We start from the raw sequence: 18,594 nt of genomic DNA on the forward strand, positions 1-18,594 counted from the left end.
CTGGAAGATCAATTAAATACATTATTAGAAAGTGAAAAAAAATATACTGACCATTTCTCTGATTATGATTTTTTAAAAAATGTAATTACATTTAATAATTATTATTAATAATATTATTATTATTAAATAATTTATTAATTTTTTTATTTTTTTTTATTTTTAAAATGTTAATAAAGCAAAATGAAATTTTAATTGAAAATTTAAAAGAGGCAACAAATGAAAATGAAATGTTAATTGAAAGATTAAAAGAGGAAGAAGAGATTCAAATTCAAAATAATGAAAAGAATAAAAAATTATTTATGTCACAACAAAATAGATCATCACCAAATAAACTTGAAATTGAAAAGATGGTAATGGAATTGGAAGAATATAAATTAATTACAAAGTCAAAAGATAAAATCATAACAAAGATTAAAGGTGAAAAAGGTGATTTAGAACAAAAGATTGATGAATTAAGTAGTGGTGAGGCTTTAATCTTTAAAGAATTAAATGATGAAATTAATCAATTAAAAGAAAAGAATAAATCATTATCAAATAAATATAAAGATTTAAAATCAATTTCAAATTTAAATATTAGAAAATCATTATTGGATGATTTTAATATTTTAAAATTAACGTTTCAACAAAATTTTGAAAATAATTCAATATTATCAACATTATTTTCTACAAATTCAAATTCACCAACAACATCAACAACATCAACATCAACATCAACAATAACAACAACTACATCACCAACAATAACAACAAAAAATAAAATATTTAATCAAGAAGAAGATATTAAAATATTATTAAATTCAAAAGATTTATTAAATTCTTTAAATCAAAATGAATCAATTTTAAATCAATTAATTTTTAAATTACAAATAATAGATAGAGTTGCACCACAACAACAACAACAAGATGATGAAAATAATAATATTCTAAAAGAAAAAGAAATTGAAGAAATATCAAATAAAATTGGTAGTATTCAATTGGCATCATCAAGTAGTAATGTTATTAAAAATAGTAATGGTTCACCTTTACCATCTTCTTCTTCTTCATTGTTACAACAACAACAACAACAACAACAACAACAAATAGTTTCTACATCATCTTCACCAACGTTATCTATATCTTCGTCATCATCATCAACAATAGAAGGTGATAATTCAAATGATTATTTATTAAGATGTTCAATATTAATATTAATTTCAATTTATCTTTCAAATACATTAAATAAATTGAATGATTCATTTTTAAAAGAAAGAGGTTCAAAATGTGAACTAATTGAAGATATTTCAGAATTAAATGAAAAATATCAAAATATTAATAAAATTAATATAAAATTAGAAGAGAAATTAGAAGAATCAAATATAAATTTACAAAATATTACAGATGAATTAAATCAAATTAAAATTAATAATGTTGAAATTGAAAATAATCAAAATAATCAAAATAATCAAAATAATGATTTAATATTAAAAAAATATTATAAAATGAAATATGATAAAAGTGTAATTGGATTTTCACTAGTGATTCAAAATTTATTTGAAAGAATTAATTCATTAGAGTTATTAAATCAAGAGATAATTGAAAGAAATAAATCATTACACAATCAAATGGAAGATATAGTTTGTATTAAAGATAATGATATTAGTTATATTAAACAACAATGTGCAATACTTGAAGAGAAAGCAATGATTGAAACTTCAAATTCAATTGAATTAAAAGAAAACAATTCTAAATTAATTCAAGATCTATTACAACATCAAAAGAATTCATTCGAAAAAGAGAACCAATTAAAGGATAAATACGATCACGAATTATTAAAATCAAAGCAACAATTACAACACCAAGAGAATCAATTCAACTCGGAATTAATCACAATTAAACAACAATTTCAAATTGAAAAACAAGATTTACAATCATCAATTGAAAAACAACAACAACAATTTAATAATGATTTAGAGTGTTGTAAAATTGATTCCTCGAAATTGAATGATCAATTAAATCAATCATTACAATTAAAAGATAATCAAATCATACAATTGAATGAACAAATTAATAAATTTAAAACTAAAGAATCATGTTTAAATGAATTGATTGAATTTAGTGATCAAGAAATTAAAAGATTAAAAAATGAAATCAATTTAACTTTTGAAGCTTCAAAATTGGAGCAATTGGATGCTCAAGAAAAGAATGATGAATTAATAGATGAATTAAATCAAAAATTGGATACTCAAACTTTAGATATCCAAAATAATCTTATTGAAATTGAAAATTCAAAGAATCAATTAGTAAATCAAATTAATATACTTCAAAATGAAAAAACTTCAATCGAAACAATATTTCATGAAAAATTAATTCAAGAACAATTATTATTAAATGAAAATCAACAATTAAAATTAAAATTAAATCAATTTGAACAACAATTAAAAGAAATTAGAGAATTATATGATCAACAACAATTAGAACAACAACAACAATTTGAACAGCAATTAGAGTTACAACAGCAACAACAATTTGAACTACAACAACAGAAACAACTAGAGCAACAACAACAACAACAACAACAACAACAACAACAACAACAACAACAACAACAAAAACAACAACAACAACAACAACAACAACAACAATCAGTGATTGAGGAAAAAGTTATTCAAACATCACCACCACCACCACCACCATCAACATCTATAATAACTGAAAATAATAATAATAATAATAATGAAAAAGTTATTCATAAATGCGAAATATTAAATGATGAAAATGGTTTAGCAATATTAAAATATGTTAATAAATTATTGGGTAAAGAGATAAAAAGTGGATGTAGAGAATGTACATTATCATTATTTTCAGATGGTTTATTATTTTGTGAATTAATTAATAAATTCATTCCAGAATCAATCGATAGTAGAGGTTTATTTAAAGTTTGTAAAAGTAAACAAGATAGAATAGATAATATAAATGTATCATTAAATTCAATAAAAGTATTAGGTTTTGGTACAATTTCTTCAACAACAACAACGACAAGTAATAATAATAATAATAATAATAATAATAATAATAATAATAATAATAATAATAATAATAATAATAATAATAGTATTAATAATAATAATAATAATAATTCAACATCAATTTCATTCTCAAGTGAAGGTATAATGAATAATTATTCAGAATTAATTTCATTTTTATTAGAAATTTTCTTTATTGGTAATATTAATAAAGTTAATTTATCAACTCATCCTGAATTAGTTTATCTTTGGAAACATAATCCAGAACATTCAATTAGTCATTCAAAGAGAGAAGAAAGTTGGGATAGTTTCATTGCATTAGAAGAATCATGTCTATTAAGAAGATGGGTTAATCATTTGTTAAAGCAAGATTCTTTAGATTTAATTAGTGGTTTTTCAATTGATTTTCAAAAACGTGCTATTTTAATTTTAAAAACTATTATCAAAAAAGTTTATAAAAAGTTAAATAATGAAAATAATGATAATGAAATTGAATCAATATTAAATAATATTAGTAATAATAATAATAATAATAATAGTGATAATGAAGAAGAAATAGAAAAATTATTTAAATTTATTGATTCAAAATTATTACCAAATGAAATGATTGTATTTAAAAATGATTTTTTAGGTGGGGATCAACAAAAAATCATTATATTATTATCACAATTATTACATTTAAATTCAACCATTGTTTTATCATCAAAGGATGAGAGTGAAATTAGACATAATTCACCAGATTTAGCACCTTCAAGTGAAGAGAAAGCATGTAAAGGTTGGTTAAAAACAATGGATATTAGTACTTCATCATTTTCTGATGATTTTGGTGATGGTTTATTATTATTGAAAGCATTGGATAAAGTTCAACCTGGTATAGTCAATTGGAAATTGGTCAATATGAATCCAACAAATACTTTTAGTATGACCGAGAATTGTAATTATTGTGTAAAGTTGGGTAAAGATTTGAAATTTTCTTTGGTTGGTATTGCAGGTCGTGATTTCGTTGATGGTATTAAAAAGTTTTTATTATCTTTCGTTTGGCAAATGATGAGATTATCAGTTTTAAAGAGAGCAAATCATTTTAGAAGTGGTAGTGGAAAAAGTCAAATTAATACAAGTAGTGGTAGTGTTGGTAGTAATGGAAGTGGTACTAGTAATAGTAATGGTGGTGTCAATGGTAGTGGTGGTACTAATAGTGGTAGTGGTGGATTTAATAATGCAACATTGGAAAGAGGAAATAGTGCTCCAGAATTAACTGAGTCTGATCTAGTTTTGAAAATAAATAGAATAGTTCAAAAATCATCTCTATCAAAACAACAAACAACTAGTTCACATATGAAATCTTTCTCTGACCCTTCATTGAAAGATGGTGTTTTCTTATTAGACCTTTTAGATTCCATTCAACCTGGCTGTATTGATTATCAAGAGGTACAAAAAACAGATTCTTTTGAAAGTTATAAATCAAATGCTCAATATGTTATTACAATTGCTCGTAGATTAGGATGTACTGCAATCATTTTTTGGGAAGATATTGTCGAAGTTAAACAAAATATGATAATGACTTTTGTTTGTTCTTTATTGGAATTAATTGATTAATTTATAAATAATAATAATTTTTTCTTTTTCTTTTTTTTCTTTTTATTTTTCTTTTTTTTAAGATAATCTTAAAAAATGATAATAAAAATAAATAAATAAATAATATTATTTTTTCGAATTAATAATTATCTCATATGATTTACTTTTTTATCTAAAACAATAAAAAGTTTTTCAATTTCTCCAATAAATAAAAAACCTGAGAGTGTAAATTGTAATGTTAATAATGCATGGATTTCATTTTAAAAAAAGTTTTTTCAAATACTTAATAAAATTCTAATTTTAATTTTATCTTGTTGTAAATATTTGTGAGTTTTTAATAAATTCTTCTTATAGTTGGACATACAGTAATAACTTAACTCAACATTTCCCAATCTATTTAAAAAAAAAATACTACAATACTTTTTAAAACATTTCTTGAAGTATTAAATGAATACTACCAACAATTGGTAAACCAATAGGTCATGGTAATTTGGAGTTTATTTTTCTTTTTATATTTTTTTATATTTTTTTAATGTTCAGAATTATTAATATTAAATCTATTTTCATATTTCTATAAATTAACCCAATTCTCTTTTTAGAGTTTCTTTGAAAATTAATAAATTCGACAATATTCTAAATTTATTTTAAATAAACATTTAATATTAAAAAAAAATATAATTTTATTTTTTATTATTATTTTTTTTTTTTTTTTTAAAAAATAAAAAACACCAATAACTAAGCAATTTCATTTTTCTAAAAATAACTTTTTTTTTCTCATTTAAATTATAAAAAATATTAAAATCCTATTACTTTTTTTTATATTGGTTAAATTTTTATTAACCAATATCGCAACATTCCGAATTTAAATTACTATTACTTAAGAAATTTGTCCAATAACTAACAATACTATTTTATGGTAATATGAATAATAATGAAAATTTTATTAATTTTTTTTTCAATCAATTAATAAATAAATAAAAAATTAATTTAATTTTTTTTTTTTTTTTTTTTTTTAAAAATAAATTTATATAAAATAATTTAAATAATTCCAAAAACAGGGTTGGATTATTTAAATAAAGGGTTTTTTTTTAAAAAAAAAAAATGAAATTTCACGGTTAATTTTTTTTTTTTTAATATATCTAGGACTTTAATATATGAGATAATTATTTTTTATTTTTTTTTTTTAAATTTTACATTTAAAAAAAAAATCTCACCACACAACCCACAATTTTAAATCAATGATTTTTTGTTTATTTCTAATTTGAAAAAAATTACCATTTTGGGGAAAAACACAAATATGGAAAAAAAAAAACAAAAAAAAAAAAAAAAAAAATGAAATTATTAAAAAAATATCCAAAAACAAATAAGAAATGGGAATTCTTTTATTATTTTTTATTTAAACTGTCATAAATTAATACCAATATATAGATATTTGTAATATTTCCAAAATTATAACTTTAATTCTATTAAAATCTTTAGATTTTGTTTTTTGAATTTGATATAATCTACCAGTATTAATTAATTAAAATCCATTGTTTTTCTTGTTTTGGGTTGACCATATCAAAACAATCCTTTATTATTATTATTACCAATAATTAGTAAATGTACTCATTTTTTCGTTGATTTTTTTTATTTTCTATTTTTAATATTGATGGGAAAATTCAAAATTAATGAAAATTCAAAATATTTAAATAGAAATTTTATTATTTTTTTTTTTTTTTTATTTTTTTATTCTTATTAAAAATAATTTCTCATATCTAAAAAAAAAAAAAAGAAAAAAAAAAAAAAAAAAAAAAAAAAAAAAAAAAAAAACTAAAGAAAATGACTATTTCAAGTAACTATCATTTTATTTTATTTTATTTAATTTTTTATTTTTTTAATTTTTTTATTTTAAGATTTCTAATAATTATATTTTTTTTATTTTTAGAAATATTTAAAAATTTAAATTCTACAAATTATAAACAAAATAAGTCATTCATTGAATATTCCAATGAATATTATCAAAATGGTTCTAATCAAGAAGGAAATAAATTATCAAATCTTTTTGGATATGGAGATAATGGAAATTATGTCTCTGGTGGAGTTAGATCAATAGTACCTCGTTAAAATAATTTCATTCTTATAAAGTTAATCTCGATATAAAAAAAAAAAAAATATATATATATATAAATATTTATATTATAAAATATTTAAAATAAAATAAAATAAAATTTTAAAATTATTTTATTTTAAAACCCACACACATTTTATTTTTAATAAAAAAGAAAATAATGACAACACTTAAAGTGTTTGTGTCACACTTTTTTTTATTTTTTATTTTTTTTTATTATTTTTTTTTTTAAAGTGGTAAATTAACATTTATAATATTTGCCCAAAAATTAGCACATTTCATATGATAGAAATGGTTGTTATGTTGAGTTATATTGTCAATGAAATTATCTAAAATGGTACCACAAATGTAACAAGATTTTTGATTAACAGAGATTGGAGTTGTATTACATGATTTCATACCATCATAATATGAAAGTTGAATCTCTTGGAAATATGGTATTATAGAATTCCAAATATTATTTAATTTTTTAAATGTTAATGCTGTATTGTTATTATTATCATTTCTTATTGAACTTTGAATTGTATGATTAACTTGATATGCTATTGAATAGATTTCAGATAATGATGATAAAAATTCTTTATACTTTTGTGATTCCTTCACTCTTTTTCCTAATGGTATATCATTTACAATTTGATTCTTTATAGTTATTAATACATCTAAAGATTGCTCTAATTCATCTAAACAATGTTGTAATGTAATTGAAGTGATTTCAACTTGATATTGAGTCATTAAAATTGGTTGTACTGTTGATTTATTCTTACTACCACTATTATTTGAATCAATGTCAAATAATAAATTTGATGTTGAAAATTGATTATTATCATTATTACTATTTGGATCTGTATTACTTAATATCATTTTAATTTGTTCTTTCTTTTCATTTAATAATAAATTTCTATTTTTATTAAAAAAATATAAAAATAAAATCATCTTGTTAATAAAGTTTTTTATTTTTTTTTTTTTTTTTTTTCAAAAAAAAATTATAATTACTTACTGAGTGAAATTTTTAGATTTATTTTGTAATTCAATTGCTAATAATAAATCTTTTTTTGCTAGTGTTACTAATGATTGATATTGGAATTGATTAAAGAATGAATCAATCTTTTCTTTTGATATATTTTTAGATTGTAATAATTTAATCATATGATTAATATGATAATGATATTTTAAAAAGTCTTTACCTGTCCATTTCATAATCATTTGATTCAATTTCTCATCATTTAAATCTGTACCTTCTTTCATATATTTTTGACATTCCAATGCTTCAATTAATCTTTCATCTTCAATTAATGATTTATAAATATCATCTAATAATCCTTGTCCTGCATTATTTGTATTTATATTGTTATTATTATTATTATTAATATTTTTAATTTTAGTTGAATTACTACTAATTGGTGTTAAAGTTGGGAAATCATTAAATGTTGAAGTAAAAGATGATGATGATGGTGGTGGTTGTGAAGGGAAATCTGTAAAATCACCAAAACTATCATTATCATCTTTAGTTGCAATTGGTTTGATAGTTGTTGTTGTTGTATCTTTTGTTGCTGATGATGATGATGTTGGAAGTAAAATTTCATCAAATGAAAAATCTGTTAGTGAACTTATTGGTTGTTGTTGTTGTTGTTTTGAAGCTAAAGTATTTAGTGAACTATTTTTAAAGGTTGATGATAATGATGATTTAGGATTTGCTGTTGAAGTTATTGCAGGTGCAATAATTGGTGGTAATTTTGATCTACTACCAGTTGGTGATGGTAGTATTATATTGTTACTATTATTATTATTAGTACTATTATTACTACCATTACTATTCTTTCTAATTGGTAATGGTGAATTATTAGAAGATGGTGGTGAAATAAAAGTGGTTGAATTATTTAATGATGGAGGTTGAGTTGATGGTGTAATTGATCCGATAGAAGGTACTAATTCAATAGTATTAACTTGATTAATTGGTGGTGAAAATGTATCACTTTCAAACAATTCTATATTATTACGACTACCTCCACTTACTACATTCGAAATACTACTACTATTATTGTTGTTGTTGTTATTATTAATTCCTCCAAAAACTTGTTTTGTTGCATCGTTAAATTGCGTACTTAAATTCAATTCATTCTTTACAGAACCTGCATTTGGAGCTATAATATTACTATTGTTATTATTATTATTATTATTATTATTATTATTATTATTATTATTATTATTATTATTATTATTATTATTATTATTATTATTATTATTATTATTATTATTATTATTGTCGGTTAATGTTGATGGGAATGGTGATGATGTATTAAAATCGCCAAAATCATCATCTGTTTTTGTTGTTGTTGTTGTTGTTGTTGTTGTTGTTGTTGTTGGGAAAGATGATGGTGAAGTATTAAAATCGCCAAAATCATCATCATTCTTTTGAGTTGTTGTTGCTGCTGTTGTTGGGAAAGATGATGTATTAAAATCATCATCATTCTTTTGAGTTGTTGCTGTTGCTGTTGTTGGGAAAGATGATGATGATGTATTAAAATCACCAAAATCATCGTCATCTGTTTTTGCTGTTGCTGTCGCTGTTGCTGTTGTTGTTGTTGTTGTGGTTGCTGGTAATTTATCAGAAGAACCAATTGGTAAATCAGTAGTGGTTGTTGATGTGGGTTTAATTATTTGTGGTGGTGGTGTTGATTCCATTGTTGGGGCAGAGAAGAAATCAACTTCTTTATTTACAGTGTCGAAAATGTTGCTATAGTTTCCACTTGACCAATCATATTTAGATTTAGTGTTTATTGGTGCAGTAGTTGATGGTGGTGATTGAGTTTGTAAAACTTCAGGTTTAACAATACCTGCTAATCTTTTCGATTCTCTCATCATTTTTTCTAAATCAATTGGTGTGTCATCTTGTTGTGGTGCTGGTGTTGGTGCTGGTGTTGGTGTTGGTATTGGTGCTGGTGTTGGTGTTGGTGTTGGTGTTGTTTCATTAGTAATTGATGGTTGTTGTTGTTGATGAATATTACTTTTATCAATTGAACCACCAGATAGTGATGCTGGTTGTTGGTTAGAAATTGAAGATTTACCAACACTTCCGGATGATGTTGTTGATTCACTACTAAATGGTAATCCAAAATTAAAGTTATGCTGTGATTGTGGTTGTTGCTGTGGTTGCTGTAGTTGTGGTTGCTGCATTTGTTGAGATGCAGATGTAAAATCCTGTGAACCTGATTCAAAATCACCAAAATCATCATCATTACTATTACTAGTTGTATTAAACTGTGGTTGAGAAAATTGCATATTATTTTGAACCGCTGCTGCTGGGTAATTGAATCCCTGTTGCTGTGGTTGTTGAAGGTATTGCATATTATTTTGACCCACTGGGTAATTAAAACCTTGTTGTGGATGTTGTTGTGGATGTTGTTGTGGATGTTGTTGTGGATGTTGTTGTGGATGTTGTTGTGGATATTGTTGTTGAGGGTGTTGTGGATGTTGGTGTGGAAAGGGTTGGTTTTGTTGTCTTTGTTGATTTTGTTGTTGAAGCATTCCATCGAATGAATTAGGTTGTGGTTGTGGTTGTTGATTTTGTGGTAATGATGATGATGATTGGGGTGAGGAAGTATTTGGTGATATCACGTGATCATAATTATTTTTTTCAACACTCAAACTTGATTTCTCTTTTTCAACAGATAATGGTTTTATATCCTCTTCTATCATATCCTTTAAGATATCATAATTTCTTTTACCACCTGGTAAAACAACTGGTGGATTATTACTAGTTGTTGGTTGTAATACTCCCTATTATATATTGATATAGATAAATGAAATCGACACATTAGTCACCACTAACATTAAATAATATAAAAAAAAAAAAAAAGATAAAAAAAAAAAAAAAAAATTATATATAATTACATTTGAAAATTGGGGTTGTTGTGGTGATTGTTGTTGTTTTAATGCCAATTCTGGGAAATATTGTAATAATGGATTCTCTTTTTCCTTTGAAGCTTGTGGGGATGGTTGTTGTTGTTGTTGATTTGGTGAAATGAATGAGCCAAATCCACCCATCATCATATTATTATTATTATTACCCATCATTTGTTGTGGATTGAAATTACCACCCATTTGTTGGTTATACATCATTTGGTTATAAAAATTTGGATTTTGTTGTTGCATTTGTTGGTTATACATCATTTGGTTATAAAAATTTTGTCCACCCCCTCCCATCATCATATTATTATTATTATTATTATTACTATTATTACTACCCATTTGATTATAAAAATTTTGTCCACCCCCTCCCATCATATTATTATTATTGTTATTATATCCATTTTGTTGTTGTTGTTGTTGTTGTTGTTGTTGTTGTTGTTGTTGTTGTTGTTGTTGTTGTTGTTGTTGTTGTTGTTGTTGTTGTTGTTGCATATACATATGGTATTGTTGTTGATTATTAAATTGGTTTTGCATTTTAAATGTTTTTAATTTATTTTATTTGTATTGTATATATTTGTAATACAAAAAAAAATAAAAAGAATTTAAAATAATACTTTTTTTTAAAAAAAAAAGTATATTATATAAAAATTGAAAAACGACAATTATATTAATTTTTTTTTTTCTTTCCCCTTGTTCTGGTGCGTGTGTTTATTATTTTTTAATTTTATTTTTTTTTTTTGTATTTCACCACCAGTGGACAATTAAAAAAAAAAAAAAAAAAAAAAAATTATAAAAAAAAAAAAAATTATAAAAATAAAAAAAAAATAAAAAAAAAAAAAAAAAAATAAAAATAAAAAGAAAATTTCATATTTATTTCGTTGAGCCAGTTTTTGAAAAAAAAAAAAAAATGAAAATGAAAATAAAAATAAAAATAAATTAAACACAAGTGATCTATATCTATTTATTTTTAAAAATAAAAATAAAAATAAAAAACAGATAAATAAAGTGTTTGTTGATCATTTGGGGCTTACACAAAAAAAAAAAAAAAAAAAACATAACTTTTTTAATTTTAATTTTTAATATTTATTATTATTATATATTTTTTTTTTGATTTATTGGATTAAATTCACAATCTTTGCAATGATCATTAATGATACCAACTGATTGCATAAAAGCATAAAGGGTGGTTGTACCAATGAATTTGAAGCCTTTTTTTTTTAAAGCAACAGACATAGCATCGGAAACTTCATTTCTAGTTAATGGTCTACTACCTTGAACACTTGTATCACCGGTCACTCTTTGACCAATTGAAGATTTATTATTAACAAATGACCAAATGAATGTTGAGAATTCAATTTTATCTTGATCACGCATCTTTAAATAAGCTCTTGCATTATCAACTATTGCTTGTAACTTTAAACGGTTTCTGATTAAACCTGTGTTTTTCATTAGACTGTTTTCAATTACCTCTGGTGTAATATTATCAACAATTAATTTCGGATCGAAATTATAGAAACTATCTCTATAGTTTTGTCTCTTTTTCAATACAGTTATCCACGATAAACCAGCTTGTTGAGCCTCTAAACAAATCTTTTCAAATAATCTTTGAGAATCACGATTCTCTTTACCCCATTCATTATCATGATAATGAATATACTCTTCATCTTTAGTTAAACTTATCCAAAAACATCTCTTTTTACTATCTAATGGTTTAAATCCTTTTTTTTCAATTGGTGCTTTTAATAAATCTTCACCTCCCTCTTCTACTTTTTTATTTTTAATTTTATTATTTTTTATATTTGTTGTTTTTTTTTTGACTACTGGAGAATTTACTATTATTGGGGTAGTAGTGGTGGTAGTTGATCTTTGTCTAGTGATAATTCTAGCTGTTGATGACATAATATAATTATTTGAAGTTGGTATTGAAAATAAATGTTTAAAGGTTGTAAAAGGATATTTAAACATGAAAGTTTTGAATGAAATAATTAATTTAAAAAAAAAGAAAAAAAAAAAGTGTTATTTATTTCAAAAAAAAAAATTAAAATTAAAATTAAAAATTAAAAATAAAAATAAAAATAAAAATAAAGTAAAAACATTTTTTCATTTTTCCTGGAAATCAACCAAACGGTTTTTATTTTTAAAAAAAAGAAAATATCTCACATTCTCGTTTATCTTCGTATTAATTACCAAATCAATTACACACAAACTAGAACTTTTTTTTTTTTTTAAAAAAAAAGAAAAACACAGGATTAAAAAATAAAAATAAAATAAATAAATTAAAAAAAAAAAAAACAAAAAAAAATTAAATAAAATAATATATAAAAATAGAATAAAATTAGTTATAAAAAAAAAAAAAAAAAAAAAGATTTTTAAAATTATTTACACATGTAAAAAAAAAAAAAAAAAAAAAAAGTAAAATTTTGATTTTATAAAAATTAGTTGTGGAAAAAGTTTTATGATTATAACCATATATTGATTTTTTTTTCTATTTATATATTCGATTTAAAAAAAAAAAAAAATTTAATCACCAAAAGAAATTCATTAACTTAAAACATCTGAGCACTTTTTTTTTAAAAAATACATATTTTAATTTTTCCCTTATATAATTATTACCACTTCACTTTGTAAATTATTATTATAACCATATATAAATTTCAATATTAACGATTTTTGTTTTTTCTATATTTTTTTTTTTTTTTTTTAAAAAAAATTTCACAAAAAAGGAAATTTAGTGATGTGGGGGTTACATCTAATTTTAAAAACATATGGAGTGGAGATTTTCAAAAAAAAAAAAAAAAACAAAAATTTAATATTGCCAAAGTTAGTTTTTTCTAGGCAATGTTTGTACAAGGTGTCATTTGTTGATGTAATATTAAAAAGACTTAATTGGTTATATTTATTACTTGTACTCAAATTTAAAAAATAAATTAAATTATATGTATTGATTTTCACTATAAATAAAAGTTTTTTTTTTTTTCATTTTTCATTAAAATAATATTTTAAAAAAAAAATAAATAAAAACTAATACTATAAAAAGAAAAATGTCAATTTTTAGTAAGTTTTTTTTTTTTTTTTAAAAAATAAAAAAAAATTATACACATATATTTATATAAAACTATATTTATTAATAAATTTTTTTTTTTATTTTATATTTTTTTTAGAATCAATTACTTCCTTATCAGTCTCAAAATCTGTTTCAAAATCATCAATTGGCCAAAGTGGAAATTTTGGAGGTGCACAAACCTCAAACCAAATAACTGGAAATGGTGTTGTTGCAGGTTCAAAAAAAAGTGCTAGTGGTGTTTATTATCATCATGAAGAATCAAAATCATCTACCACATTTGTTAGTGGAAGTTCTTCTGAAAATGAATTTGTTGGTGCATGGGGACATTAGAATATTTAATTTTTATAAACTCTTACTTTTATGTGAAAGTTTTTTAAAATGTAAAGTTACCTAAAGCTAATATTACCATATATAAATAAATAAGTAAAATTTTTTTTTTCAAAGTAATGACCTAAAATGTGTGTGAGGGTTTTATTTATTTTTTTTATTTTATAAAGTAAATATGTGTCTTTTTTTAAATAAAAATATTAAAATACATTAATGTATAATATTTCAAACAATTTTAGCTAGTATAAATTAAATTTTTTTTATTTTTTTTTTTATTTATCAAATATTTAATTTAAATTAACAAATAAAATATTAAAGAAATAGAAATAAAAATAAAAAAATAAAATTTAAAATGACACTTTTTAGTATTTATATTTTAATTTGTTCTTAATATTATTTTTAAATATATTGGTATTAATATATATTTTTTTATTTTTTTTTTTTTTATTTTAATTATAATAGATTCAATTTCATCAATTTCAAATTCAAATGGTATCTCTAAAAAAAGTTTAATTGTTAATGTTGATAGTAATACAAATGAAAATGGTGGTAATAGTGTTTCATGGTTAGGTGGATTCGATAGTTGTGGTGGTTGTGGTGGTTGTGGTGGATTCAATGGTTGTGGTAGTTCAAATTTAAATATTATAAATGTTGATATTGATATTGGTCGTCGTCGTAGATGCTGTTAATCACCATTTATAAATAAATATTTTCAATTTTTATAAATATTTATCTTAATTTTAAATTTCAAATAAATAAAACAACCTAAATATTTAAATTGTTTAGTTTTATTTTTATTTTTAAGTTTTTGGCGAGTATACTTTTTTTCTTCAATGGGTTCATATTTCATTTTTTTTTTTTTTTTTTTTTTTTTTTATTGCAAAATAAAAAATTAACACCGTTTAAAAATAGAAATAAAAATTACAATAAAAAAAAAAAAATTACCCAAATTAATTTTAAAATTTTAAATAATCCTTTTTTTTTAACAAAAAAAAAAAAATTTAAGCGCCAAAATAAATCCATTAAATTAAAATAAAATTTTTTTTTCATTTTTTTTTCATTTTTTTATTTTTTTTATAATTTTTAAAAGGAAATGAGAAAAAAAATCAAAATTGAATATGAGGAAGAAGATAATGAAAATAATAATAATTTAAGTGATATTACAGAAGATGAAGATAATAGTGATGAAGATTATGTTGAAAGAAAGAAAAAACCAACAACTAAAAAAACCAATTCTAAAGTTAAAAAGAATAATACAACCACCACTACTACTACAACCAAAACTTCAATTAAAGTTAAAGATGAATCAATTGAATCAATTGAATTAAAACCATGTCAACATAGTTTAAAATTACATAAATTTAAAAATAAACAAGAGATTCAAGAGATTAGAGAATCAATGTTAGGATGGTATGAAAAGAATAAAAGAGATTTACCATGGAGAAAGCATGATAATTCACTTGACGAGAATGTTATAGCTTATAGAGTTTGGGTATCAGAGATAATGTTACAACAAACTAGAGTGGCCACTGTAATTGAATACTTTAATAAATGGATTGAAAAATGGCCAACTATCAATGACCTCGCATCTACAACAATTGAAGAAGTCAATAAAGTTTGGTCAGGCCTTGGTTATTATAGACGTGCTAAAAACCTATGGTTAGGTTCAAAATATGTAGTTGACAATTTCAATTCTAAGATTCCATCAGATGTTAAATCATTATTAGAAATCAATGGTATTGGTCCATATACAGCTGGTGCAATTTCATCTATTGCTTTCAATAAACCTGTACCATTAGTTGATGGAAATGTAATTAGAGTGTTAAGTCGTGTTAGATCAATTGGTGCAAATCCAAAACTATCTTCAACAGTTAAATTATTTTGGGAATTAGGTAATGATTTAGTTGAATCTGTTGAAAATCCTTGTAATTTCAATCAATCCCTAATGGAATTGGGTGCCACCATTTGTTCTGTTCAATCACCACAATGTAAACAATGTCCAATTCAATCAAATTGTCAAGCATATCAACAAGAGAAACAATTTATAAAACCTGAACCAAAAAATTCAATTTCAAAATTTTTTCAACCAAAAAATAATAATAATACAAATGATATAGAATCATCATCATCATCAACAAAACCAATAGTAACATTAAATTTAACTGATATTTGTAAAATTTGTCAAAGTTTTGAAGATTCTGATGGTCCAACTGAAAGTGTTTGTAGATATCCAAAAAAAGTTTTAAAAACAAAAGCTAGAGATGAAAATGTAAACGTATTTTTAATTCATCAAACAAAAAGTAATTTATTTTTATTAACTCAACGTCCTGATACTGGTTTATTAGCATCATTATTTGAAGCACCATCAATTATTGAAGAACTTCAATCAAAAAGAAAAATTAAAAAAGATAAAGAAGATGATAATAGTGAAGAAGAAGAAGAAGAAAATGATAAAAGTGAAGAAAGTGATGATGATGATGATGAAAAGAATTCTAAAAAAAGGAAAAAACCAACAACAAAGAAAACAACAAATAAAATAACAAAAGAATTTATAGAAAAAGAAATTTTAAAGAAATTATTTAAATCATCAACAGATATAACAATTAAATCTGTTAAATCTATTGGAACAGTTTTACATAAATTCTCACATATTAATCAAACATTAACAGTTTATGATTGTCCATGTGATTTTAAAAAAGAACCAATTCCAAATGATAAATCTAAAACTAAAAATATTTGTTGGTTAAAACTTGATGAAATTCAATCATCAGTTGGTGTTTCAAAACAAATGTTAAAATGTTTTGATTTAATAAAATAAAATTAATCTTTTTTTTATTATTTATTTATTTTATTTTTTATTTTTTATTTTTTATTTTTTATTTTTTATTTTAATTTTACTGATACAGCTTGTCTACCTAATTGTCTCCATCTTTTTAAAAATAAATTTTTAGGATATTTTTCAATTTTACCTGTATGTGGATCAGTGATTATTACAACATTTTCAATCTCATCAAATCCTGATAAGGTTGCACAATGTTCAGGTGATACCCAATAAAGTGGTTGTGATTGATTTTTAATATCAAACCATTCATCAGTAATTTTTGGTTCTTTTAATTCTAATGTCATCCAAATTATAATTGGTGCGTTATTAAATATCATATGATTTTTTAAAATTTCAAAATCTTCTTCACCATTATTATTATTATTATCATCATTTTCAAAATAATTTAATCTTGATTCAATATAATCTTTAGTTTCATTTTGTTTAATTAAATATTTAAATTTATTTATATTTGTTTGTGTTAAATCAATTACTTCAATATGTTGATTTTCATTATCTTGATATATAACTTCTTTTATTAAATTATAAATTGGTTTATGAAATATACCAAATGATTCTTTTGAATAAGGTGATCCAATAAATGCACGATATGGATTACCACAAAAATTTGTAATTGGGTCTGGGTCTTGTTCTTTTATAATCTTATCTGCTAATGATTCATTTGTAATTTTATATGTACTAATATTTAAATTATGACTTTTAATTAATGAATTTAATAATATTGATGTTGCTGTAACTTCACAACCAGTTGGTAATAAAGGATATTGATTTTGTGCTTTTGTTTCAATTTCAACTATCATGTTGTAAAAATAAAAAAAAAATAAAAAATAAAAAATAAAAAATATCCAAAATGCATTTTTTTTTCAAACACCCAATTTTTTCATTTTTTTTTTTTTTTTTTTTTATTATTTAAAATTAAAATGCAAGAAAATGATAAACTATTCTTTAAAGTTTGGAGAAACATAACAATATTAAATGAAATAATTTATCATTTAAGATTATATAGAGATAATTATAAAAAAGAATTTAAAAATTTAAAAGAGTTTAATTTTTATCAGTTTAGAGACTATATTTCAGAATTAGTTTTAGTTGATAGTAATGATGATGATTTAAATAATAATGATGGTGATAATAATAATGATGATGATTTAAATTATTTAAAAAATTCAATTACATCATTAACTTTTAATGATAAATTTAATGAACAATTAAATAAAAGTAATTTCAGTTTAAAGAATTCTTCAATAAAAACTTTAAAATTTGGTAAAATGTATAATAAAAAACTAGATTATGATTTATTACCAAATGGTTTAACAAGTTTAATATTTAATAAATTATATGATCAACCAATTTTACCAAATTATATACCATCTTCAGTAACAAATTTAGAGAATCCATATTTTTCAAAGCAAGAGGATTTGAATAAAGGTATTATACCATCATCTGTTAAAATATTAAAATTTGATGATTCATTTAATTTTCCATTAGAAAATGGTTTTATACCTAAAAATGTTACAGATTTAACATTTGGTATTGCATTTAATATGATATTAAAAAAAGGTGATATTCCATTTGGTTGTAAATCAATTACATTTGGAATTTGTTATAATCAACCTTTAATACCATTTGAAAGTATACCTTTATCTGTTGTTAATGTTAATTTTGGTTTATGTTTTTCTCAACCAATTAAACCAGGTGATATTCAAAATAGTTTAGCAATAATAAAATTTAGTTTAAATAGGAAAATTTTAAATAAATGATAAAA

The 18,594-nt window shown here is 22.0% G+C and overlaps 8 protein-coding genes across 8 annotated transcripts in view; 5 read left to right on the forward strand and 3 right to left on the reverse strand.

Annotated features, from left to right (window-relative positions):
- Window positions 1–4,598, forward strand: part of fimD (actin binding protein) — a gene marked incomplete at both ends in the record, with an annotated part of 5,240 nt that extends 642 nt beyond the window's left edge. The window contains 2 exons of the mRNA XM_641546.1: window positions 1–81; window positions 177–4,598. The exon at window positions 1–81 is cut by the window's left edge and continues 642 nt beyond it. Coding sequence (XP_646638.1) covers window positions 1–81; window positions 177–4,598 — 4,503 coding nt within the window. The remainder of the gene's footprint in view (window positions 82–176) is intronic.
- Window positions 4,599–6,398: 1,800 nt separating this feature from the next.
- On the forward strand, window positions 6,399–6,683 carry DDB_G0270236 (hypothetical protein; the record flags this gene model as incomplete). Its single annotated transcript, XM_641547.1, has 2 exons — window positions 6,399–6,411; window positions 6,505–6,683. The coding sequence occupies 2 exons, from the start codon at window positions 6,399–6,401 to the stop codon at window positions 6,681–6,683; spliced, it is 192 nt and encodes a 63-aa protein (XP_646639.1).
- A 232-nt stretch (window positions 6,684–6,915) lies between these two features.
- DDB_G0270238 (hypothetical protein) lies at window positions 6,916–11,130 on the reverse strand (the record flags this gene model as incomplete). The annotated part of the gene is made up of 3 exons (XM_641548.1): window positions 6,916–7,585; window positions 7,685–10,464; window positions 10,579–11,130. 3 exons carry the CDS (start codon window positions 11,128–11,130, stop codon window positions 6,916–6,918), a joined length of 4,002 nt encoding a protein of 1,333 aa, XP_646640.1.
- Window positions 11,131–11,688: 558 nt separating this feature from the next.
- magA (DNA-3-methyladenine glycosylase I) lies at window positions 11,689–12,561 on the reverse strand (the record flags this gene model as incomplete). The annotated part of the gene is made up of 1 exon (XM_001134476.1): window positions 11,689–12,561. One exon carries the CDS (start codon window positions 12,559–12,561, stop codon window positions 11,689–11,691), a length of 873 nt encoding a protein of 290 aa, XP_001134476.1.
- A 1,076-nt stretch (window positions 12,562–13,637) lies between these two features.
- Window positions 13,638–13,990, forward strand: DDB_G0270240 (hypothetical protein; the record flags this gene model as incomplete). Its single annotated transcript, XM_641550.1, has 2 exons — window positions 13,638–13,650; window positions 13,758–13,990. 2 exons carry the CDS (start codon window positions 13,638–13,640, stop codon window positions 13,988–13,990), a joined length of 246 nt encoding a protein of 81 aa, XP_646642.1.
- A 1,090-nt stretch (window positions 13,991–15,080) lies between these two features.
- On the forward strand, window positions 15,081–16,805 carry MYH (A/G-specific adenine DNA glycosylase; the record flags this gene model as incomplete). The annotated part of the gene is made up of 1 exon (XM_001134477.1): window positions 15,081–16,805. One exon carries the CDS (start codon window positions 15,081–15,083, stop codon window positions 16,803–16,805), a length of 1,725 nt encoding a protein of 574 aa, XP_001134477.1.
- Window positions 16,806–16,870: 65 nt separating this feature from the next.
- On the reverse strand, window positions 16,871–17,629 carry DDB_G0270242 (hypothetical protein; the record flags this gene model as incomplete). Its single annotated transcript, XM_641552.1, has 1 exon — window positions 16,871–17,629. The coding sequence occupies one exon, from the start codon at window positions 17,627–17,629 to the stop codon at window positions 16,871–16,873; it is 759 nt and encodes a 252-aa protein (XP_646644.1).
- Window positions 17,630–17,749: 120 nt separating this feature from the next.
- DDB_G0270244 (hypothetical protein) lies at window positions 17,750–18,589 on the forward strand (the record flags this gene model as incomplete). The annotated part of the gene is made up of 1 exon (XM_641553.1): window positions 17,750–18,589. One exon carries the CDS (start codon window positions 17,750–17,752, stop codon window positions 18,587–18,589), a length of 840 nt encoding a protein of 279 aa, XP_646645.1.
- Window positions 18,590–18,594: the final 5 nt, after the last annotated feature.

Source organism: Dictyostelium discoideum (assembly GCF_000004695.1).
Source record: "Dictyostelium discoideum AX4 chromosome 1 chromosome, whole genome shotgun sequence".
NCBI classification, from domain to species: domain Eukaryota; phylum Evosea; class Eumycetozoa; order Dictyosteliales; family Dictyosteliaceae; genus Dictyostelium; species Dictyostelium discoideum.